This window comes from Lagopus leucura, unplaced genomic scaffold, assembly GCF_019238085.1.
Source record: "Lagopus leucura isolate 7727_CA_CO unplaced genomic scaffold, USGS_WTPT01 Super-Scaffold_100047, whole genome shotgun sequence".
Taxonomy (NCBI): Eukaryota; Metazoa; Chordata; class Aves; order Galliformes; family Phasianidae; genus Lagopus; species Lagopus leucura.
In genome coordinates, this window is record NW_024962293.1 from 1,827,760 (window position 1) to 1,853,456 (window position 25,697).

Genomic DNA, 25,697 nt, shown 5'->3' on the forward strand with positions numbered 1-25,697 from the left:
AGAAATGATTTAGTTCTGGTGGGTCTGTTCTTATTCAGTAGAAAAGAAATCACAAGAGTGTATCAGTCTTAAAGTCTGGCAGTGGAGCTCAGTTGTTTACAGAAATGCATTTCCATGGGTTAAATTGCCATTTTGACTTAAATTGGGACTGACTGTTTCTGTGATCCTTAGTGCTTTACCAGCTGAAGGCTGCTGCTTTCCTTCTTTAAGAGAAGAGCTGGGTTAAACTTCACTGAAATGTTGGATGTGGGATAACTGCTTTCCTGGGCTTCTGTTCAAGTTCCAATCCCAGAAATGAAATGCTTCCAAATACACAGATGCAGACTGAGCAGCTAGCCCTGCAGCTGTATTTTCCTGTGGGCAGAGAAACTGGAAATGGTTTGGGTGTTATTTGCAGTTAAAAAAAAAAAGTTTAGATTTTTACAGAGTAAACAAGCTTGAAACATTTGTTATTGAGGACCTTATTTCCAGTGGAACTGGCTGAATTGGATAAGTAGAATGACAGGAAAACCTGTATAGGAGGAGGAGGGAAGGGAACATTTTTATGTAGCTGCTATTGCTACGGAAACCTCCTCTGTAGTTGAGTAGTCTGGCTTAGCTGAAAGCTAGGCTGGGAAACAGGATGTATTGCTGAACATCAGGGTGAAATGAGGAGTCCTGCTCAATGTTTGTATGCAGTTGCAGTGTAAAGCTGAGTAATAATTCGTGTCTGAACTCAGTGTTTTATCAATTGAAGTAACAAAGCCCTTTGTATTTAAGAAAGGAAAAAACATAAACAGGATTTTACAGGGAACTCAAAAATCTGGTAGAACCTCAGAAAGATTTCAAAACCTTATTTAGGAAGATCTGTTCAAACTGGTGCAGGTACAGATCTTTGGGGCTCTGCTTAATGTAGGTTCTGTCCTTAGTGATCACCATAAGATCCCTGTGTTGCATACTGCAGTTAAATTAGGCCCACATAACCACCGTGTGGCTTTTTAACTTGTCAACAGTTCCCACAGAAGTTCTGGCATCTTGAGCACCTCAGGGCTGCACACTTCTTGCCAAAATCCTTTCACTTTTCTGCTCATAATGCTGGATCTAATTTTACCTACATAAAAATAAAGCTGTTTACTTTGCTACCAAAACCGCTAAGAATTACTTGAATCGTTGTACCAAATAAACTGAGCTGTATTAGTAGATGAAACCTGGCAACAAGCTTTGCAGAATAAGCTTTTTTTATGCTTAATGTGAACTTTTTGATTCTGGAATCACCCCGAGACCAATTATTTTTGCAAGTTTTCTGAGGGTAAGCTTCTGCAATACAAAACCAAATGTGGTCCTTAGGATTTAAAAAGTAAATAAATAAAACCTGCTTGCTTGAGGTTGAATCCTTACCTATGGAAGTCTCAAGTTGCTTTGCTGGATTATCTTAGCAGACAATAACTCTCTCCTTTGAGAGATCTGGGTAACCCAATCAGCTTGAGGCTTTAAGAAAAGGCATAATGTATGATGGCTCTTAAAGTAGAGGTTAATCTCCAGCTTGGATTGCTTTGAGGATTCTCTCAGTTTGCTTGCAGTGTTTTGTTTTGCTGCGTTTCTTTCTGGCATGCTGAATGCACAGCTCTATTGCTAGGGGGAGCAATGATGCTGACAGCTGTTCCATGATTCAGTCCTGGGCAGTTCTTTTGAACTAACAAATAGCAACTGCAGCACTCCGAATTCAGACCAAACTGCTCTCCTTCCAGGCAGACTCTCAGATATCTGTCTTCTGATGAGCTTTCACTTCAAAGCACAGCTAATGAAGTGACTGTCAACGTGTTGCAGTTAATGCTGCAGCTCCGGCTGGATGTGGATATGTATGTTAGGAAGAGAAGTCCTCATTCGGCTCTGCAGGTTGAAACTGCTTCAGCTCTATTCACACCATTTCCTGATTGTTCCATATGAGAACATTAACAAGTGTTACTTCACTGTTTGTCATCGAAGCATTTCTAGCAAATGTTAGGGAATATTAAAATAAAGTTACAGATCATAATTTCACATATCTGTGCTGAAAACCTTGATTCAAAGCCTTGTAGATGTATGATCAGGGCAGAGAACTGCAGCACTTCCTTTACATCAGATCAAAAGTATGCAAGTAAAGAATGGAGGAAATCTCAGAGCATTGAGACAGCTGTCTTTAAAAATTAAAATTAAAAGTTGTCTTTAAAAGCAGATCTATTTAAGGAAAAAAAAAAAAAGAGAGTTGATGCATTGCAATCTGTTGCCATACAAACACAGCAAAATAGTGTTCTTCTTACTGAGGAGAATTTATGCACCGATAGTACAAATAGCCATCAGGTTAGCTATTAAGTGAAGCAGAATGACACCTTTTACTGCTGATCCTGCAACCATACTGTGTCATTGGGAAAGCAAAGATAAATTTTTGGACAGAGCTTGCAGGATAAATGTTAAAATCACCCAGGACTTATGAAGTTCCCATCATAGTTTACCTGCTCTGGACCTGGAACACACACCCTGGCAGGCAGAACAGAAGGGGATTCTGGTCCTTTATTGCAAGGTGAGGATCTGGAGAAAAACTAAATTCTGCAACAACCTTGTCTGATAGAGCACAGATTAAAATAACTCAGTAGGTAAATGGTTTATCTGTTTCAATCAGTAAATCACAATTAGGTGCACTAAAGCAGAATTCAAATCTTCCTGGAGGTTTCTGAGTAACGTGCAAGAAATGTACAAAGAGACACCGATTACTTCAAAGAAATCCATCTCCCTGAATAGTCAACTGTTAGCTCTCTTCTCTTTTAAATAGGCAGTGCTTCTCGGTTTGGCGTTTCCCCCAGGACACATTTGTCAGTAGTGACACTGATGCCATTGCGCAGATGTAGCTTGAGAGACAAACCTCATCTGGGTTGCAGCTGTAACAGAATAACAGGAATATGATCCCAAACTGCAGTCACTGAACGATGAGCTCCCAGAAGTCAGGCTGCTGCGTTATTGAGCCACTCCTCCAACTCAAGCAATGAACTGTTTTCTTCAAGCAAACAGACAGTGAATGACTTTATGTGAATGAGACAGAAGTATAGATTAAAATTATTAGGCATTATCTCTGAAATATTCACAAATATAAATTAAATCTACAATTCCATGGGAAGGAGGCTGTGCTGCTGTCATCTCAGGTGGGGACGAGGGATATTTATTCCTGCATCATTCCTGTCATCTCCCAAAGTCACCTCATCCATAAAAAAGGAGCAAAAAACACCAGAGAAGCTGTTGTGCTGCTCTTGAAGCACACGTTGAGTCCATGCCTTGCACATGGCTGCAGCCCTGGTCTCCAGCTCAGAGCATATCATAAAGCTAAAGGTATAAAGCTAGGAAGGAAGAAGTGCATAAATATATGGAATGGCTTCTGTTAGAAGAAGTACATAAACTCGGAGTTTTTTTGGCTCAAAAAAGTTGGCAGAAAGGAAGGTGATAGCAACATGCAGAATGACTGCTGGAGCATGAAACGTGAATAGGAAAGATCAGCTGTTATTGCTCAAAATAAAAGCAGCAAAGTACCGAATGGAAGTATTTGATGATAAAAAGAAAGTACTTACCAAATAACACGTACTTCAGCTGCAGAATTTTTTGCTGTGGGATGCTGCTGGGTGTCAGGAGTCTACATCAACTCTAAGTGTTTAGCTAAGTTTGTGTAGGAAAAGTCCATCAGGGACTATTAAACCAGATGTACTACATGGCAATCACTGACTGTAAGAGGGCAGCAGTGCTGAAAGCTGTTGCTGTAGGAGGCATCCCTGTTTGGTCAGAGATGACATCTGGTGCTGCAGGGCACCTTTGGTCTTGACCTCTAAATAGTTATGTTCTGCATGTGACTAAAATTACTTTTATTAAAACGACTGAGTATGCACTAAATGTGAGTTCCTAGATAGATATGCTAAAATCATCAAACATAAATTATTCTGCTTTACTTACAGCAGTTGTTTCCTTTTGCTGTCAGCATACATTTCAGCTGTAACTGCTATGTGTTTAACCAGAAACCTGTGTTTAAGAAGGCAATAATGAGTGACTGCTTCTGTTTGATTTGGTATTGAAGGCTGTGTATTGAAGGTGTAACTTATGCCGTGTGTATTGCTTTGTGTGCCTTTTTGCAAAAGGATACAGCATGACAAAGTGCTGGCTTCCGTTCAGATTACCTGGTTATTAGCATAATAGCTTCTTTATGGCAGAAAGGAAGATGCTTCTTCATACAATTACAGTGGGATGGGAATTAATTAGTGGTTCTTGAGGGCATGGGAGAATGTTACTTACCAGGGCATTTATCGAAGGCAGAAGAAGCAGTTAAGGAGATGTATGCTCCATCTCCTGCAGCAGAAATGAGCTCCTGTTCACTCTGTTCACTGCGGATGTTTTTGTTGTTCCTTTAAACTCACTGAAATCTCCCTGGATAGCTTTGAAATGAGCTGTGGAGATGAATGAAATCTTATGGGGATGCATATTTCCAAGGAGCCACAAGCTGCATGCCCCTTCGTGAAGTGTTTTATAATAGGAGGAACTTTCCAGCTGTTCACAAAAGTGCAGCAGGGCTCAAAACCCTTCTGTAAGGGTACCCAGCAGAGCTTCCTGAACTCAAACAGGGGCCAATACTGCATAGGGGTGGCCTCTGGGATTAGGTGAGTTAATAAATGAGCTACGTGAATGCCCTGTATCTCAAGCAGTCATTTAGCTTTCCATCTGGGAGAGGAAACCAACACTGTGAATGTGAGAATGTCTGCATTTTGCTGTCAGAGAAGGGTGCTGATCAGAGTTCTGACTACTGGTGTCCGTGTATTTGTGTTGTTCCTTTTTGAATTACATCATCATATTCCTGCTTCCATATGTGACCACCTGGGTCTGGCACTGCTCATTTTTACTGGTTATAGCAAGTGTCACCTGCTCATACTGCATCCTCCTACAAGTAAATTTTCTCTTTAAACTGCAGCTGAAGACAAATTACTGTGTTTAGGAACAAGTACCACCACTGGCTACTTTGTAACTTTTGTTTTGTTTTGTAAATCCGAAATTACTGATTACTCACTGATTAGTCTGTATTTATTTTTTTCCTGCATTCTTAATGTCTTCTCAAAACAATTCCTAGAACGCATCGGAAGAAGCAGAGTTTGCTCACAGTGAGAAAGCAGACACATCTCTAGAAGCTGTGACTCCCGACAAAGATGAGAGGAGCCCAGAAGTGCTGGAAGTGAAACCTAGAAGAGAAGAAAGCAAAACCCCCAAAGCAAACCTGAGGAAGTTTTTTAAGCTGGTAAGCAGAGCGCGGCGAACTGCAAGCGGGTCGCTGTGTCCGACGCAGGGCTCAGGCGCGTACTGCAGCGCCCCCTGGCGGCGCGGCGTGGAACGTCCCCGTGCTGCCGGCCGGCCCTGCCTCCTGCTGCGGCACGAGCCCTCAGTGCAGCTCCGTTAGCTGCACTCCACACGCAAAGGGAGAGCTGCTGCTTCGAAGATGTTACGAAATAGGTGAAATAAAGGCACAGAGTCTCATCCTCTTTCCCAGAAGAGAACTGGAGGGGAGAAGGAAAGCAGTGAGGTGATGAAGTGGCAGCTATTGGCGTGCCGTGATAGGCGTGGAGAGCTGAGGAGTCTCTGTGCAGATGGCAGGGTTCCTCCAGAGGTTCTGGAGTGGTGTCCAGAGAGCAAAGTAATCCCAGTCCAGAAATAACGTTTCTGATTAAATGAATTGTGGCTGTTGCAAACCTGAGGATTTTTATACCGCAATTGATCTATTTTGGCAAGCTTTGCCCATTTATATGAAAGAATTTAACTTTTAGTCAGTGCTGTTTTATTTTCAAGCACCTACATGGTGTGGGTGTCAGAGTAGTTTATACATCAAAAAATGAGGTGGTTTTTTTTCCTTTCTTATAATGCCATGCAGTAGCCCAAGTTTTCCACACGATCACAGCTATGAATTGTCACATTGCCAAAGATTGAAATTAACGAGTCAGACCCTAGGATGCAAAAGCAACACTCCAAATCTCTCCCCACCCACCCCCTGAGTTTGGCAATGTTTATGGCTTTATGGTTTTTGATAGCTTCAGCGCAACCCATGGTAGGTGCCTTTACTTTTTTCTTCTGGTGTTACTTTGCTACACAGCCCGTCTGCTGGATTTGAGTATCTCAACCATGATTTGTAGGATCAGCCAAGGCGCTGTAAACCCAACAGGCCTTTGGTTCCAAAAGGCACTTTAATAATTTGTCTGTTAGGAATAAGGAATATGCATCCAGCACTGAAGTCTGTGACAACTATGACTTCAAGTCATATAACCCTACCAAGAAAGAAAAAGCACTGTTTGAAAATAAAGCTATGTTCCACACCCATCTTAGTCACTATGGACAAAAACAGCTGTGTTCAAAGAGCAGAGGATTAATCCACAGTTTGGCCCAGACAGACAGAAGTAGAATGTAGGCAGACCTTCAGACAAGTGGTTTTGTGGCTCTTTGAAGCACTTCTTATTCGTCTACTCTACTTTTGGCCATCAATTTCCAAGCAAATCCTGAATACTGAATATAATTTTTGCCCTTTGATGTGTGTCCCAAGCAGTTTCCTTTGAATAACTTTTGGATTGCTGGATAACTGCCATGATGTTGCACAGAATCCAAACCATGTAGCTGTCATGAATCTTTGTGCTGTGTAACAGCACTAAGGAGTATGTTCTGATGTCAAATCCCCCTGTTGTGTTATCTAAATGGGCCATGTCTACACAAATACAAAATCCAGGGCTGCTAATTGGAAGTCAGTCATTTCTCATTAATCAAATCAAATAGCTGTCTTACCACGTGCAGAGTGGGATAAGCCTAACCCACTCCAGGTGTTTCAGTGGCAATGGTGACATGTGAGCCATTCCCCCATATGCCCTGTGGAAGCAATGAGGAGTGGTGAGCAGTCCAAGAGTCCCTTTGGATCTAGACCACATCAGATGATTTGAGCCTTTAAAATTCCCATTTTCTTCGTGTTTATATACAGGAATGCAAATTTAAGTAAGAGAAATCATTTCAAAATATCTCTTCTGTGGAGGTAAGAGAGTATAAAATAACATTCTTTAATCCGAATGAGCAGGATTGCTAACTGTAAACTGGTACTGAAAGTCCTTGTCCTTAGCCAGGAAGATGCTGAGCAAAACAGGTGGTCTGAAAGTGCCGTGAGTGTGGTCTGTAAATAAAATAACCTGTTTCTGGGCTAACAAAGATGCTCTTAGGCAGAGTAAGTAACTAACAACATTTTCCAAATGGTATCTGCAGTGGTAGGAATTATTCTGCAGCAGCTGTGCTAGCCTGCTGCCCCATATAAATATCTATGTAATTAATTGTAGCCTGAATCAAGTTGTCTCATCCTAGTTTTCCCATATTATTTACAAAAATGTGGCAAGTTTATTGCTTGTCACAACCTGCTCCCATCTGAAGATGTGATGATCCAGCCTTATTGCTGCTGGAAGCAGAAAGTATTTTCAGGAAGTTTCCAGCAATCCTAAACAACCAGAAGTGGGAACAGGGAGTCAGCAGTGCTCTGCAGAGATGTCCTTGGGTCATTAAGTCCAAATTTCAGTGTGGACGAGAGGAGACTTTGTGTAGGCAAAGTTTGCAAGATGTTTGTGCGATTATTTGTGCTTTTCTGGTGCGAATTGAGGAAGATGATCTAAGGTCGGCTAAAGCTTTTTTTACTTAAAAATAGATTTAAAAAGAAGGGGAGGTTGCCATTATACTATAAGCTTTCTTAAAGTTAGTAAATATTTCTGAAGGCACTTAAAGGCTCGCTGACACAGAACTGCAAACTAAACCTTACCTCCATTCATCTTCATGCACTCTGGGACCGAGTTTCTGTGCTGCAGTGTGAGGGCAGCCCACGGTGCCTCCTCTCCCCCATTTCTACCACAGATAAAGATTCATGAGCATAAATGTGCAAAGGGCTGAGCAGAGGCTCGCTCCAGAAGGGATATTTCCACCACGGTCTGTGACAATTAATTAATTGCTGTTGAGCAGTTCAGCTTTCTCTCATGCTGCTGCTGCTACATACTGATTTTTCTGTGGCTTCATAGGAAAATCAGAGACTGAAACAAGCCCTTGCAATAACAGCACACATAGGATCGAGCAGTCAATGTGTTTCAAGTAACAAATCTGTAAGCTGCATAAAACCACAAATCATCCTGTTGCACCTTTAAAGCAAAAGTCACACCCTTTCATTGTTTTCAATGAGCATAGGCAATGAAAAATGACATTTGAATTTGGGCACGTTGAAATTCTGGAGTTTATGCTTTGCTGCTAAACTCCGTGGCTTATGTGGTACTGCAGGGAACACCACGCTGAACCCTCTAACATGCCTTTTAATTAAACGTGTGCATACAGTTCCTTTGTATTACTAATTGTAACTGAACTTTAGTGATCAAAAATCCTGTACTGTTAACTCCTTGAGCTCGTTTTGTCAAGCAGTGTTTTTGTCTGTCATAAATACTTCAGATGCTGTGAGTGAGCTGCGTGTGTTGCAGCCTGGCAGCCCGCTGTGCTGCACTGGGATGGGAAGGTGGGCAGCCAGAGGGAGATGTATACAGAGAGAGGGCATAAACTGACAGGCAGAAATTGGGAAAATGAATTCTGATTGAAAAAAAAATATATAAAAATGTATCTGTAAAGCCAAGTGGGTTTTAATTATTCAAGGAGTATGTAATTAGTGTGATGGCTCAGGAGAAAGAAAGTCGCTCTCGACATTCAAAGACAGGTTTGTCTCTGGAAAGCAAGCAGAATCCCTTTCCTAGAACACCACAGGGCAGGTTGATAGCACTGCCTTGTTTGCTGGCCATGATCTCTGGTCCACTGAGACCACACTGGAATTTCTTACTGCTTCATGGGAAAATTGCCCTGTAAAAGGCAATCGCAGCACATAGAACAGAACCAGCAAAAATCTACATCTGAACTGTGGCTATTTAAAAAACATTGGTAGGGATTCTGAAAGTGTCAAACGCCCTCAAACCAAACCTCGCACTGTTCCACGTCCATGTTTCATGTCACTGACTGCTGCGGAGCAGAGCCGGGGTCAGAAGCGCGGTAACGCTGTGTTGTTTCAGTCAGGCAGGGGCAGCGGAGGGCCGACCCCCCCGGCAGAGGAGATTGCCCCCAGCCCCGAGCACCAAGTAAGTGCCCACAGCTTTCCTCTGTTGGTGGAGGGTTGCTTTCACCTACTGCCATCCTTAGCTTCTGCCGTGTGACAGCGACTGGCACAACAGTGCTGCGTGCTCACCAACTTTCTTGTTTTGCCTTATTCCCTTATTTCTTTCCTTCTCTCTGTATGATATCCCTCTATACCATTAAACAAGTGTTCAAAGGCTGCTGCCAGGTTAGAAATCATGGGATTTTTGTTGTCTTTAGTTACAATAGTTAAAGTTTCATTTCTTCTCTCTCCTGTTAGTTATGTTCTGCACGTACCTTGGTTTAGCCAGCAATGCTAAATGCAGACAGATAGGATGATTTTGACTTTGCTGATTTATATTGCAGAGGAAAGGATCGTTTAGGGGGGAGCTCCCATAGAAAAGGGGAAAAAAGAGAGAGTGAGAACTGCTCACTGCAATTTACCAACAGTCACAGCAGATATTTTGTCATTTTTGGTTTTTTTTTTTGTTTTATTGTGTCGTATCATTTCAACTGAGAGTTGAAATATGAACTTCAGATTATATGCTCTGTAGCTTTAAAAATGCTTCCAAAAAAAAAAAAACCCGTATTTTAATTGGACATGGAAATGCTGTTACCTTTTCTGAGAGTCACAGCATCAGGACATCCAGCATAATCAGCCCCCGTGGCTAAAAGCTACAGTCCTGGATCTGTTCTTCAGCATTTCAGTATTTTATTTTTCATTATGTTCTTTAGTATTTCCTTACTTCAATTCGCATCCAGTTTAAATTTTTTTTTGAACAACTCATTTGTTCTGCTGCCTTTCTTCTTTGTGCTCCCAGAAGTTAAGGCAGCGTTGTGCACAAGCAGGGCTGCCTCTGCTGCTGACTTTCTCCTTTTTTTAGGATTTCTGCCCAATAATCTCCTGACATTTTGCCACAGTGTTTCTGGAATGCTGTGATTCTTCTCTTTTCCTCGCTGCCGTTCTGTGCCCCACCAAAATGCATTACAGCACTCACCCAATGTCTGCTGAAATTTATGGTGTATTTCTTTCACATTTAAAATGCAGCCTTGGATTACGGCCTCCTGCAGCACCATGGGGAAACCACTGTCCGTTAATCTCTTTTTTTTTCCTTTCAGTGGCACTGTTGAAGCTGAGAGAGCAAAAGCAATCTGTCAGGTGCAGATCAGCCTGTAGAATAAGAAACATTAGCATGTTTCATTATTCATAGGTTTCACTTTGTATTTCCTGAGCTGCTCCTGTCAATATAAAATATGCCAATTTCCTGCCTTTCAAGGTTAATATGAAACACCTCAAAGAGATTATCTGATTGAATATTTTTTTCTTATTTTGCCTGGAAAATATATTGTGAATATTTTTTTAGTGTTTGGGTGTTTTTCTTCTTTTTTTTACAAACATCAAAGGCCCAGACCTGCTCACAGAAATAGCCCTGTTGCATCCAGTTTGCATTGGGCTGCAGTACTTCAACTCTCAGGCGCCGACACAATGAAATGTGCAGTGAGGAAGACTCAACTCTAATTTTACACAGAATAAACCCACAGACCTCACGGGGTGTTGGCAGGGGCTGGAAGTTGTTCTGCCACCTTTGAACTCTGATACATCCATCTCAGAGGTGTATTTTGGGTGCTGTGGTTATTTTTGAACTGGATGTGCACATCTGCAATTGCACTGAAGTGAAACATTTCAAAAGCAAGCGAAGGTAAATAAGAAGGCTCTTGTAAGACTAACTGATGGAGCCAGCAACTGTGTGTTCCTGTTTGATAGTCAAAATGGGTCAGAATGAAAGACAGTATTAAACTGGAGTTTATGGAGCCTTGCTTGTCCTTGTGCTGGGAGAGCTTTGTGCATCACTTGGGTCCTTGCTGTAAATCCAAGCAGGACTCTCCTCCAGTGAGGAGATGGAGGTGCAGGTGGTGTCAGTGCAGCTCACCTCGCTGTTCCCTTAAATTCTGAGCTGCTTGAATTTGCTTTCATCAACTGCTGCAGTTCAGATGGTGCCTATTCATGGCCCATGTGGCTGTGGGTCACAGGGCTGCACCTCTGGATTTCTTGTGCTGGCTTCACACATCCTGAGGAACAAGAGCAAAGGCTAACTTCAAGTCTAAAAGCAGACAAATCCAGCTGTGAGCAAATATGTACCCACACGTGTCTGCCCTTGGGAAAGGGAAACAGTTAAATCCAAGCACATTTTGTTGAGGACTTAAGCTAAATGGTCAAGGCTGAATGTATTAAATGCGGCACTAAAGATCCTATGACACGCAGTCAGTGGTTGCCTTCGTTTTAAGATAAGGTTGGGAAGAAAGGAAAACCAAGTGAAAAGAGCAAGTAGTATTGCTACTGCTTCCCATTCTTGTTTGCCCAAAATTAGAGTAACCTAGGGGGTTGATTTTTTTTATTATTATTATTTTTAAAATAGATTTGAGAGGCATATTTACATTCTATTTCTTGAGAGTTCCTCCTTTCAGGTTTTTCTTTGAAGCCATGATGTCCAAAAATGCACTTGTTTTAAATGGTAGCTAAGCTTGTCCTGTAAGCATATGACTCCAGGTCTTTAGAAGAACATCAGCCATTAAAAGAGTAACAGTAAAATCCCCAGAGCTGGAAAAGTGACGTATCTTTAAGCTGTGAGCTGTGCAGATGTAAGATTTCCAACTTTTCGACACGGCAAACTCGTGTGTTCAATTATCTCAATGTTTTAATATTTTAATAAGATTTTTTTTGCATAAGAGAAAAACCTATCTAGTCATTTGCTACTGTGAAAATAGTGACAACTTCATTCTCCTGCTATTTGTTTGCCAGATCCACCTATTTTCCTGTCAACTTCAAGCACATCCTGTACTTCTCTGAGTTTCAAAATCTTTGCCTTCACTATAAATAAGTGCACTGACATTGCTGTCTTTGGGATATTACCATCTCTTCTTTTGCACTTGTGGGTGGCATTTTCTATGCGGTTTTTCATAGCCGTGCCCAATTTTTAGTTTCTGATGCAGTGTTGCAGTTTTGTAGAGATGCTCTGAGCGTCTGTGTGTGTGAGAGCCCTGACTCCCAATGCAGCTGGAGCATCCACAAACCTGTCAGTAAGGCTGGACGGTGATGGCCCCATGTTGCCATCTTTGCTCAGGTCAGTCAGCTCCTGGGAGTTCTTACTTCCATGAGTCGAGGCTGCAGGAGTCACTCTCGAGCTCTGGAAATGGACACCTGTTGGATAGCAGGATTTCTCCCTGCCAGGTGGCCTTTCATGTTTAAACATACTTACGGATCGCTTTCCAAAATGTTTACTTTTCCCACTAAAAATAACCATTGTTTGAAACTGCTTTAGACGTTAAACTCCACAGAGAGGCCAGTGGCAACAGCTGAAAGTGAACCAGTGGGCCAAAAAAGCAAGGAGAGTTCCAAAGACAAGAAGCCGCCAGCGGAGCTGAGCAAGCAGAAGGGCAGCAAGCAGGAAACCAGAGAGCAGCCAGACTGCAGGGAGCAGCACGCAGCTGAGACCGACTCCATCCAGAGCGGAGGGGATGCTGCCAAGGACCCCACCTCCTTCAAGAGGATGGAGAAGAGGCAGTCATTTGGAGGGTTTTTTAAAGGCCTTGTACGTTCTGTTGATCCTATCTTTATAAGTTATTTCTTAAACTAGTTTTAACTCCCAACCTGCAAGCTGTTAACCCTGTGAGATTTGTGCTCTGATGCGCAGTGCGTCCATGTCAGGAGCGTCATGTTGTAGACAGCTTGCAGGATTAGAGCTAAAATGCAACGTGTTGGTCAAAGGCAAGGAAACTTGGGCCTTAGGGTAGTGATTTACAGGTACAGTGCACTGTGGGACAGCCATAATTGCTCCCACACCCCTGCTTCACAGGTTCATGCCTTGGCCATGGGGATGATTCACCTGCTCCTGTAGCTGAACCACCTACAAATTATGGTGTATACATGAAGGAAAAGTGAGGGTGGTGTCAGTTTGCCAAGGCATGCTGCCTCCACACTGGTAGCTCAGTTGCTACTCTGGAGCAAATGGTGCCACTGCGAGGAGCAGTGGTCCAAACACCAAGAGAAAATCAAAGCATTCCTCTTGCTGGTTGGAAACCAGCACAGATGTCACAAGATAAGCTCCAAGAATTAGTAATCAACCACAGATCAGCAAATGAAAAATTACACGTGCTATTTTTTCTCTTTTTGTCAAAATGTACTGTAAAATTGGTATGTTCCCTTTCACTGAAACCTTAAATGTAGGTATGAAAGAATTCAGGACACTAAAAATCTGAGTTTCTGCAAGGCTTTCTATTACTCATGCGACAAATGTTTCCTCAGAGCACTAAATGCATGGATTTCTTTTCTCCTGTTTGCATTCAGGGTGCAGGTTAGACATGGAACTGCCTCTGCAGCCCCTCTGCAAGAGCGCAGATTTCCATTACTTTTGATAGATCTGAAAGGAAGCGTTTTGCATCTTTCCTCACATTGCCACAATGAGTCTAGAGTTACAGGATCACTTTTAGCATCCTTTGGAAAACTTGTAACCTGAGCTTCATCACAAAGTCCAAGTGGTGCAAAGAATGTGAGCTGATTGAACGTTACCTGCCATGATTCCTAGTGAATCTGGTTTCTCTTGAGAGATGGTCAGCTTTTATCCCTTCCTCCCTACTTTGCTTCTGAGAGTGTCACAAAAGAAAAAGACAGACAAGAAACCCTCCAGGTCTGAAAGAAATGTCAAGCAGTACAGAGTGAAATGGTAGCATGGCTCTGAAAATGAGCCCCATTAGGACTTGGGGTTATGCAGTCAGGCTGCCATGCAGACCAGTGTGACTCATTCTGAGGCAGACATTTTTTTCCACATCATAAGAAGCATTTAATTTCCACGAGTTTCACTGAATTACTCTGTATCCCAGCAAAGGCTATTTGAGTTACCAAAATAGTAGATATTGGTAGGGGGATTAAGAACAAAAGAAAATGTCATTTGGCAATATGGTTGGCAGTAGGACAGTTCAGTCACTTCTGTTTCCTGCATTTCTCCTCCCCCTCCCCCCCACACACAGTTCAGGGTAAAATCCTGACCTGTAAGAATCCCTGGGATGTTCCTATATATTTAATGGGAGCAAGGAAATTCTGGAACTCTGGAACTTGGAGTACCTACCAACTTGCACTGGTTTCATTCATCTTGGGACCCAGTGAAGTCAAAAGGAGAAATCTTTTTTTCTTGGCACAATCCCAGGAAGGAAGACTCATTAATCTGAAAGCATTAGATTAGACACAAACCAATGCCAGAAATTTCTTTTAGAGATAATGGTGCAGATCTCTGGTAACAACTCAGAAAAAATACTGAGCTTTGTGCTGATGGAACAGAAGCAGGACACACTAAGAAAGAGATCCAGGAGGCCTGGCTTGCATAACCCATGGCCACGGAGCTCCTCCTGAACTCTGGCAAGCTATTTCCATTGCAGCTATTTTAACACCACTTTCTCCTCGATGCACTGAGTCCTCTGGGAAAGGGCAAAGAGTGAGAGGATGTCATAGTCCAGGAATGCAGCTGATGGAGAAGCTTCAGTTCAAACATCTGCTCCCACTTGGGCTGAAAAATACTGAAATTTTTAATCCAAATGAAGCCACTTATGCAGGCAAACAATACTATGGCCTGGCTGTGTGATTTTGGCACAGACTGCAAGTGTAATATCTGCTCTTATGGCTAAAGAGATGAATTTCTAAGCTACGTGAAATACGAAGGCATTCAGAAAAGTTAGATTTGATAATAAAAGAACAAATAATTACATCATTTTCTGAGCTGGAATAACTCATACTGACATTGTCAGGAGCTGGGAGTGTTCAGCACACGGGAAACGTTCTGACCTATTCAGATCTGACACAAACTTCTGATCAAAAAAACCCCTCCAGCACTGTGACATTGCTGGGTGTGCACTTGGAGGCGTTCTGCCCAAAGTCTGTTCCAGCCAAGCTGTCACAAATGCAGACAACTTTCACTGCACTGAAAAGGGCCTTGCAGAGTAATGGAGAGCGAGACACAGGCAACAATACCTGTGCTTAAGTCTCTGATGGCAGAGCTGGAATTTGGCCATTAAAAGGGCAGGAACAAAGTTCTTTATTTTATGCGGTGCTTGGAAATTCCAGTTTAACAAGAATCATCAGCCCTCTCCCTCACTGCTTCCTGCTTTACTCAGCAATCACCTTGAAAATGGGTGCAGCAGGGAGACCAGTATTGGCAAATAACTTGAGACACTTCTGCAAATGTGCTAGATGAGTCAAAACGGGGATTATCTGAAATGACCTTTACCTCCCCTTCTCCTTCCTCCACCCAATCTGCATCATTTACAGGAAGGATGGCAAATGGTATCATCTTGTTTTGTAGATCAGCATAGAAATGTTCAATATCTTCATGTGTTGGACGGAGTAACTGCAGCTCAAAGTGAGTCTTATAGAGGAGGAAATCTAACTTGAGGAGGTTTTTAGGATTGCTGGACAAACCCTAATGATGCAAACAAGTTGTGTTCACCAAACAAATGACATTTGGCATTGTGTGACAGACGTTACAGCCTGTTATTTTTTAAAGTGTCTTTTATTTGTTGCTGCACATAAGTGACAAAACAATAATCATTCTGTTCTAGCATCTTCAAAATGATGTAACTGGAAGCAAGCAGTGGTGTTTCACCCACCCACCCCAGTACAGGACTGCAGTTACGTTCAGGCAGGAGATGTTTCCAGTCCATTACAATTGCTGTCCGCTCTTCTTTATACTTAGATTTACAAAGGTGAAAAGGGATATCAGTGCAGTGAAGTCTAATCACTATAAAAAAACACTGATCTTATTTCTTTGAAAGGAATGAGGAAGTTGAGGTCTTTCTCTCCCCATGTGACACAGAATAGTCCCATGGTGTCTCGAAGTGATGAGTCAGGCTCCCAGTATGAAGCATGCTGTGTGAAAGGACATTTCACGTACGATTCTTCACAGTTCATACTGTAGGGAAAGCACACAGCCCATTTAGCACTGTCACTGTGTTTTTCTGCTCAGCCTGCAATGATTTAGGCATGGGCTACAAACAGAACTGGCATCCATACACACTGTTAACAGCCGTCTCTTAGTGTTTGTGGATCCATTTTGCTGCTGTGTTCTTGAGATTCAATGGCTTCAAGGCCAGCAAAATCAGGTCAAGGTACCTTAAACTAGAGCCAAGTTTCTATTAATTATTAGCCAAAAATTTAGTTGGCAAGCTGGATCTGTGCACTTCCTCAACCTAAACTGGATTAGTGTCTTGAACTGGTTCCAGACCTGGAATTGTATGTGTCGTGTAGAAAAGTTTTATCACTCTAACATTGTCAAATTTCTGTCGTGCATGAAAGTATTTAATGCTCCTTTAACTCAGAGCAGACCAAGGCTGGCTATAATACACTATTAATCATGCTTGAGAAGCTCCCAGCATGGCTTCAATAAACCATTTAGGCCAGAGATATTTTAGTGAGAATTGGCCAAAACTGTAATACTGAAAGTAAGCAGCAACATGTCTCTGGTATGTTGGTCCACTTCATAAACATAATCACTTTTTATATTGATTGGGAAAATTATATTAAAAATACATTAAAATAATAAGTTAAGCAAACTCGCAGGCTGTGTTGGTCTGGGACTGTCAGGATGTGTTCATATGTTAATATAAACTAAGTGAGGGGTCGATTAGGAAAAGCAAAGAGCAGGAATGAGAACGAGTGGGTGATGTCTACTAGGGAAGCTCTAACATGTAATCCCTGACCTAACTGTTCTGAAACGCCAACTAAAAACAGTTTACACATTTCTGCATCTTATTCCACAGGGTTCCAAAAGGATGTCTGATGCTGAAGTGCAAACAGATCCCGTCTCTATCCTACCTGCTGGGAAATCCAAGTAATGAATGCACTTGGCTGTGGGAGGATGGGCAGCTCCCTGTGAGCTCACCTGCACCAGAGATGACTCATTATTTTCCTTTACGTGGCTGTCATCAAATGCCCGAGGCTCAAGCAAACGCCGGAGTATCATGTAAGGTGTATCATTTGCAGGGTTTGTTCTTTAGATGTTAGAAAGAAAATGTAAAGATCATCAAGAGTGTGTAGTAGTGTATTTAAAGAAAGGTCATGTGGGTGATTTTTAGTCTGTGGAAGGTAGGGAATGTAAGGTAAGAAAGCGGCAGTGAATTAAATAAATAGCAGAAAAAGTGCACGTGACAAAGGAATGCAGTTTGTGCAGCAGGGTGTGAGCAACAAATCCTCAGCTTTAGAGAGCTTTAAATTAGCCAGGAAAAGAAAATCCCCTCTGATAAACGTTGTACTTCAATGTAAAAACAACCAAGTCACCTTTCGTGGTTTTCTGTAGCGCTGAAATTAGCCACAAGCCTGCAGTCCGATAGAATCAGCGGCTCTAAAGTTACGCTTCGTCTTGGTTATTAATGTAAATTACAAAGCTAAAACGCAAAGGTTTTCCGTGATTGAGGCAACTTCTCTCCTGCCTTGGCGAGGCAGGATAACAGATTTAAAGCTGTTTGAGGTCCTAATGGGAACACACGGGGGCAGCCGCGTCCCCACGCTGCCCTAACGCCAGGCTGCGCCTCGATCCTGCTCCTAATGTTCGGCAGATGATAGGAAGAAATACTTAGCTGCTTCCGATATTTGTTTATATTCGTACTTGTAATTAATCCTAATAAAATCAAAGCTGCCCAGGCAGCTCCCTGCTTCACGAGGCTCCTGTAATAACTGTGTTAATAAATTTTGCAGAAAACAAAGGTGTTGGTGCCTTTATTCAGCCCTGGGCTCGCTCAAACAAGGAGCCGTAAGCCTGATGCTTTAAGGCACATTTGTGTCTGAAAGATGCAGTACTGTACGCTATTGGCTCCTTACGATTAAATAAACGAATTCTAATCCTTTCAAAAAAAATTAAAATCTGGAGACAAAATTCTTTATTTACATCCCTCTTCTCGGATGACTGATGTGACCTTTAGGTATAAATCAGCACGTTGAAGTCCTGCCTGTGAAGTGAATAGCTGTCGTTATTTGAGAAAGGATTACTACAGGCAACCAAATGTGAATTCTGTAAGGTCTGTGGGACTACATTTCTAACTAGAAATGAGCCAAAGAAGAGCGAGGTAAAAGAGTCATTTTTCTTCATAGGAATCACTGGAGATGGACAATATTTCTGCACTGCCCTGTGGGCTTGATGCAGACCACCAAAACTTGCTTCTGGGTGCAGAAAGCAGAGACAAAAGGCCTTTTAGTTACAGTAGCACTTTCTATTCTGCTCCCAGGCTCCATGGGCTTTTAACCTACGCAGATATCACCCAACAGCGACTGCTTACAGATTTCAAACCTGATTCATAACAGAGTACTTCTACTGCTGCATGAGACCTGGGTCTCCTTTTATGGCATCAAGAGGGAAGAACTGGGATTGTTAAATCCAACACTGCAACAAAACAAAATGGTTTTAGGCTTTGTCTGTGCCACAGGAGCACACAGTTTTAATCAAATCAGTGAATGCAAGGCTATGGTGTGACAGTCAGCATGGTTACATGTGTGTATGAGAGAGCTAGATGTCAGCACAGTGAATGCCATCAGAAAAACAGAATAAGCTCTCATGCTGTAACAGTGACTTCAAGCCCCACGCAATTGGCTCTGTGTTAGAACAGCACTTAATCTATTTTCAAATGAAAAAAAAAAACAACCCACAAGCTAATTAATTGTATTATAGGCACCATACATTATTATTACTGCATTACAGATAGTATAAATGTTATTATATTACAGATAGATCAGATCTTCTGTGTAAGATAGCTCTTTGCTGGTCTGTGCTTCAAGGAGCAGAACTGCACTGACTGCCATTCTGTCCTCCTGAGGCAGTGAGGGCTGTGAGATGAGCTCTGTCCCTGTGCCTTGGCGGTGGGGTTAACGCCAGGAATCAGGAAATCCTCTTGGCAGAAAAACAAGAAAAACAGCAAATTTGGCCGCGGGTGCCCCGGTGCCACGGAGCTGTTATTGCAGATGAAATAAGGGTTCTGTTGGCACTGCGTCCTGCAGAGAAATTCCCCGTTTTGTTTGATTCCTCTCTGACAACAGGAAAAAGAGAGCTCTGAGGAAGCGAGTCAGCCTTCTTACAAAGCAGCGCAGGGAGCCCCAGGAGGAACTAAAGTCTTAGGAGATGCATCCCCAGTGAAGTCGAGCTTCCGCATTCCACAGGCTGTGTAAGAAACCTGAAAGTACAGCTGTTGTGTTCGGGCCCGGTAAAGCTTAACGGGTCGTTGGGAAATCAAAGCTTTGGGAAGGACTGCAATCCAAGACAAAGGAGAAGAGCGGCCAAACCAAGGCGTTGCATTTAGGCTGCGCTGTCAGCAAACAGCCCCGGTGTTGTACATAAGATCTTTTGAGGGGAATTGAAGCAGATCAGACTGCTTCAGATATGCGCGTGCAGAAGAGTTTTAAGGGCAAAATGCGATCTCATGATGATACAAATAACCCAGGGAATGGATTTTAAATGCTGCTTTTTGTGTGTGAAGCACTCCTCTGCAGTGGACAGGCATTTACCCCCTGGCCTGCCCTCCTGCATGCAGCGCACAGCTGAGCTGGACTGGGCCATGCTGTGTCCAAACATGTGGAGATGAGCACCATCGCAGCAGCCTGGGTGCTGTGGGTTTTCATAGCCTGAAAGCAAATCATCTCCTTTGAAAGTATATCAGAGCTCAATTGCTCTTCTCTGGAATCTGTCCAGATGTCTAACTTCATGTCACTTCCAGGTGGGTTCTACAGATAATTCCCAGCTAAGCTGCCCTGCACTGCCTCGTACAGCACACAGCCTGCACAGAACAATGTAATATCCAGTTTCAAACAGTCCACCCATTAATTGTAAGTATAACCAGCCGCTAATTACCAGTACACACAAAATAAATAATTGCACTTCAGCAGCTAGTACTTGTTTGGTGTAAGCATCGCCCTCAGCCTCTCTCAAAATACATCAACAACAACAACAAACCACCCTTTCCAAGCCTTTCCTGTGCATGGCAGTGAGGCTGGAGGCTCTGAGCAGCCCTTGTGGCTCTGCAGGCCCAGCGCAGGGCTGCACTTGGGCCCCTCACCCTCCCTGTGTCCTCAGCCTCACTGCCTGCATGCTGGGCTGCTCAGCACCTGGGAGCCCATCTGAGCATGAGACTCATGCAGAGCACAGGCTCCTGGGGCACTGAGTTTCATGGTACGTTACTTCTCATGTTTTTCATGTTGTCATAGCTTTTCTTAGCCATGCTTATATGCCCCAAAATATCATAATAATGGTCTGGTTCCTGTGCAATACATCTTCTGAGGTTCCTCATGGGTTGCATGTTTACTGAAACTGCTTGCTGAATTGTGTTTCTAAGGAGAAGATTGGCAAAGAAAGGAACACACCTGAGAGCACCTCGCACCTGTGCTGTCTACTTGTTGGCCATGCCAGGCCTGTATCCCACCTCAGCATGGTGTGGAGCTGGAGCAGCTCTCCAGCTGGGAGCAGGAGCTGTGTTCTGCTCCTTAATGACAAAGCTGTGCTTTAGAGATAACCAATGAGGTGTGCTCACATTGAGAGCAGGGGATGGACAAATCTGCTGCCAGGTGGGTATATGTGGCTGTGTGTCACACTGTTAGCCCTGCACCTTGTGCTTTTACAGCATTGTGCCTACCTTTGTGCTCTAGTGTATGTAAGCATTTACAGCTGGCTTTGGGAAGGCGTGCAAGAAAATCTGTGGTTTCATACTGAGAAAGGATAGCATGGCAATAATACACACAGGATTAGAGTGCAGAGGATTTGTGGCTGTGGGGGCTGAGCCCACTTGTGAGCACAGAGATGGGATAGCTGTAATTTCTCTATACTCATCTGAGAATATCATTGAAGAAGCTGGATTTGCTGAAGGCTCCACCTCTTCTGGATAACACACCCAAGTCTTTACTGGCAACTTCAGCAGTTTAGCAGTTCTGAGAATACAAAAACAGGAAATTCTGCACCCGCCTTGACAGAGACTGAAGGACTGAACAGATTCCTTCAACACTGCATTTTATTTTATTTTATTTTTGAAAACAAATTATCAAAAGCTTTGAAGAAAAACAAATCCCTTATCAACATTCTTTGCTTTTTCTTAATCCTGCAAAGGAAGCATTAACAATTTGCTTTTAAACTGGAAAGGTACGAAGTCCAAATTCCTCCCTTATCACATCACTGCAATCAGGCGATGCAGCACTTGACACTGCCCCGTCACCTTGACACAGAGCAGTGGGCTCCCTTATGACCACAGCAGAGTATGGAGAACAGTGAACACAGATCCTCAACACAATCCCAATCCTGAAGCAGACCCAGGTAAATGTGAAACAGCTCTGAGTACCCAGGGAACTCACTGACGCTGGGCACAGAAGCATTTTGGTGGTTGTTTGTGCTATAGCAAAGGACTCCATCGGAAACGCGAGCCATGCAAATTTAATTCCAGTGTAAACTAAATCCATATTAAAGCTTTTAGAAATATAATGACTGTTCTTGAAAAACTTTTGGGGTCCCCTTTCACACTCTCTAACCTCTGATCAATCCTACTGGTAAGCTTATGAGGGACACCAGGCCTTGTCTCCCATAGTCTGCTGTGGTGGTGGGACACACAGGTCCTGCAAGGGTTAACTGCTGCCGTGGGGTGGGCCAGCACAGCTGGTGGCAGTAAAGGAGCTAAACTCTCTTTGAGAGGGATTGGGAAAGAATATAAAGGTAGCATGGCAGCTGCCCTGAGAGGGGACTGAGTGCAGAGAGGGTCCAGGTAGGAGTGGTCTGTTCCCAAATGGGAGCAGATGGGCTGGGTGGGGGGTGGTTTGTTCTGTTCTGGTGTGTGTTCAGTCTTTCATGGGGGGGGTCTTAAGGGGATGTCGGCCCTTGGTAAGCAAGCCTGTCTGGTGTTAGGTCTTCTGGAGCTCATGGCATGGTTGGTTTGGAAAGTTGAGGCAGTACCTTGGCTCGTTTGTGAAGGTTCTGGGAACATTGTGCACCTGTAAGTCGGTGATGTAACAAAATCACCTCATTGACTTACAAGTTTAAACGTGGATTCAGCCACTTAACTTCAACCTGGAAACATAAACAGCTCTGATCCCGGTTGATACTTTGTGAAAGGTAAATGGCTGTGCTAAAATGTAAACTTACTGATAGCCTGAAGTAGTGGGAATCCTCAGAGCGGCAGCAAGCCCTGCCTTTTTGCACTGGCGGTGGGGAGAGGGGGCTGTGCGTCTTTGCAGGCAGGAGCCAGGTTTGCGCGCAGCATCTCGCTGTGCGATGGCTCCCGGCACGGCTCATCGGAATGCCGCTGTCTGCACGCCGTGCTAAACGCTCCTCTGGTGTATTTTGAAGCAGTTGCCGTGTTAATCCCTTCCTCGGCCTCCGTGAACTTAAAGCTCGTAGCCAGCCTTGATTGCGATTTAGAAGAGATGCAAAAGGAACGTGCGGAGTGCACGGGAGAAGCAGAGCAGGAAAGGTTAAGGGCAGCCTGCCCTGTCCCGTGTCGGTGCCGGCAGTTGACCTGCAGTGATGTAACACAACACGGACACCGGGGCTCGTACCAAATGTCACTTTGAAACAAAGCATGTGCTTCTAGAGAAAGTTGTTTGCTTCTCCTGAGCCCAAAATCGAGCATTCGTCATCTTGTCTCCTGTAAAGCATATTGTTGTAGCTTGGAGGAAACTGAAACTAAACCATATGTTGGAAGTGGAGGAATTTAGAGAGGATATTCTTCTTCTTTCTGATAAATCCGTGCTTCGTTCTTCCAGCTTCAGGGAGGAAAAAACAGTGATTTCTGCAGACAGGGTGAAGTTGGCAGTGACTATTTCTAGTCCGTTACACGAGAGTAGGTGCTTTCAAGTACTTGGAAACAAACATTGTACTAAAATTACAACTGCTTGCTGGCAGAACGACTTGTAAATGCCTGTATTCTAGGATAGAAGCGGTATTTAAGGCTTTGCAAAGAGTGTCCCTTAAGCGTTTTGTTCACAGATGTATCTTTGTTCTTAGGTGGTGTTTGCCAGGAATTTTCCAAGCAGCTCATGGTTATGCATGCTCCTGTTTGGGGTGCTTGGCTTCTAACTTCTCAAAGAACTTCTTACCAATGCTGTTTCTTTGACAGTGAGATCTGTGGTGATCACTCTAAACTGACGCTATTACCATATTTCAACCTTCTCGTTTGTTTTGAATTTTTTCTCCCTATTGGGCTCCCGGTAAAACCGCGGTGTTATTTCCTACGCAAGCTGAAAAAGCCGCTGAGTTCAGAAATGGACTTGAAGCGTTCACCAGAAACAGTGCTGTTGGTTTTGGGGACGTTGTTTTTGTTTTCAGGATCAAATATGTGTATTGTGGGTTACTCCATTGATCTAAGTATTGCTTTTTGTCTACTCCGTCTTGGCACATCTAGATGATCTCTGCCCTACTAACAAGTGAACGGCAAGTATCAGAGTACTTCTGTAAGATCTCAGTTCTCCATTTGAGATGAGAATTACAGCCAATGAAAGTAATCCTGCCATCATTGCCAGCAAGCATCTCAGACACTTGAAAAGAGATCTTTAATCCAGTCGTAGTTGCAATCAATCCTGCTGTTAGCTGCCCGCAGAGCAAAACGAGCAGGTGAGAGGCAACGTGTGGCTGTGCTGCTGCTGGGAGATCCCAGGCTGAGATCCCATGCTGAGCTGGTAACTGGGCCATGCAAGGATGGCTTGGGCTCCTCCCAACGTGCTGAACGAGGAGATATAAAGCACAGCTGTGTATGCATGTGCTTGGTTGTTCTCGGTGTGCATTACCTGACACAAGGTAGGCTTAGGAACTGCCTCCAGGGGACAGTGCTTCCAGCCCTGACACCCGTGTTGTCGCTGTTCAAGTGAGATGTGTCCTCGTTTAAGCAACGCTGACTCTTTTTCCCCCCTCTTGTTGCATTTGATACTCGACCTCCATTACCAGCGCTAGTCCTGAACTGTTTATGATTTAATATCCGGCCCACGAGGAGGTTTGGCTTTGGGCCAGATGATGAACAGACAGAAAAACCAACGCTGGGTTGTGTAAAGGATCAGCTCAAATGGGAAAGGGGAGGTGTTCACAGTGGAAGGACAGCAAGGAAGTTGCCCCAGAGCCCTATGCACAACCTGTTCTCAGAGGGAAACATAGAAGATAAAGCAGATAAAACAGTTCTTGGTATTGAGAATGAGATTACTGATTTCGTGTGTGTATTAGCACTGCAGCCCTTCTCACAGATGGATGCTATTATAGTGAGTAATCAAATATCAACATGTGTTTCATACAGAAAGAGATCCAAAGCCAACTGGCTAGCAGGTTATGTGTGTGTATATATATATGTATATATATATTTAATGTATATCTGAAAGGTGACCCCATTCTTAAGCTTTAGGTCAGTCTGGAGGTGGTGGTTACTGAGAACCCAATCCTCACATCAGCTTCCAGTCTAACAAATATGCAATATATAAAAAATATGGTGCATAAACTTGAATTCACATGGGGCTTTACCACCATTTCTATGGGTTTCAGCATGTGTTAAAATAATTTACATGTGAGAAATCAAATTGCTCTTACTGTAATTGAATGATTGCAAGTCAGGGTTACGTAAACTGGACTGCAGAGTGCAGAGCAGATCTAGTAGTGAAGATCATGAATGGTGTCAGTCCTCTCCCAGCATGATAAATGCTGCAGCCACGTTCTGAGTGGCTCTGGCACGTGGCGCTCCTGAAACTGATGTGGGACACAGCAGGGCAAAGTGACACTGCACAGATCTGCAGTGCTTACCTCAGTCTTGCATGGAGTAATTGCATCCCTGTCCACTTCTATCCAGGCTGCACAGAGCCTGGCTGCTCCCTTCCCACCAGAAAAGCAGAGCTGTCATTTCCCCAGGTCGCTTCCCCATGTGACGGTGAATCCCATCTCCATGCAGCCCTCCTGCTCAGGGCTTCGCTTCCCCCTGCACCATCCATGCTGGGATGCTGTCATGCTCGATGTGTTCTCTTCAGTGAACCTGAGAAACCTGCTGCTGTTATTGCAGGGATGAAAAGTATTTTCCTGGAATTATGTATATTTTTAACTACCAGTATGTTAAGGTTTGTCTGTGATTTGTTTTCCTCTTTCCTTACATAGCCCCGCTGTTCTGTTGCAGCTCCCCTGTTTGTCCGTAGCAGTATTACCTTTGTTTTAATTCTTAGTCAGGACACAGATAAGATCCCATAGTTTACCAAGCTCGATAGAAATCTGTCCTATAATCATGTATGACACAGAATTTTTTTGATCCAGCAAATCCACCCGATGTCAGCACCAATAGAATCCTAAAAGGGCTTCTTTAACAGGGCGAGAATGAGTTGCTCTGTCCAAAAATGACAGTCTGAAACGGATTTTTCCATGAACAGTTTTGTCAATGCGTGCGTGCATGTACACACAGCGTCCCAGCATTCCTGGGACCTCATGGATTAAGTTCCTATAAGCACTACGTGATATAATTTCTTCCAGGGCCAGATTTGTGCTGTAACCTCACTGTTGCACAACTGTTTTTTTTTTTTTTTTTTTTTT

The 25,697-nt window shown here is 43.4% G+C and overlaps 1 protein-coding gene across 1 annotated transcript in view; it reads left to right on the forward strand.

The window, feature by feature from the left end:
• The window catches only part of BCAS1 (brain enriched myelin associated protein 1), a 41,365-nt gene extending 23,473 nt beyond the window's left edge, over positions 1–17,892 (forward strand). The window contains exons 10-13 of the mRNA XM_042884952.1: positions 5,114–5,278; positions 9,087–9,152; positions 12,468–12,737; positions 16,951–17,892. Of these exons, the coding sequence (XP_042740886.1) occupies positions 5,114–5,278; positions 9,087–9,152; positions 12,468–12,737; positions 16,951–17,025 (576 nt within the window). The 3' untranslated portion in view covers positions 17,026–17,892. The remainder of the gene's footprint in view (positions 1–5,113; positions 5,279–9,086; positions 9,153–12,467; positions 12,738–16,950) is intronic.
• Positions 17,893–25,697: the final 7,805 nt, after the last annotated feature.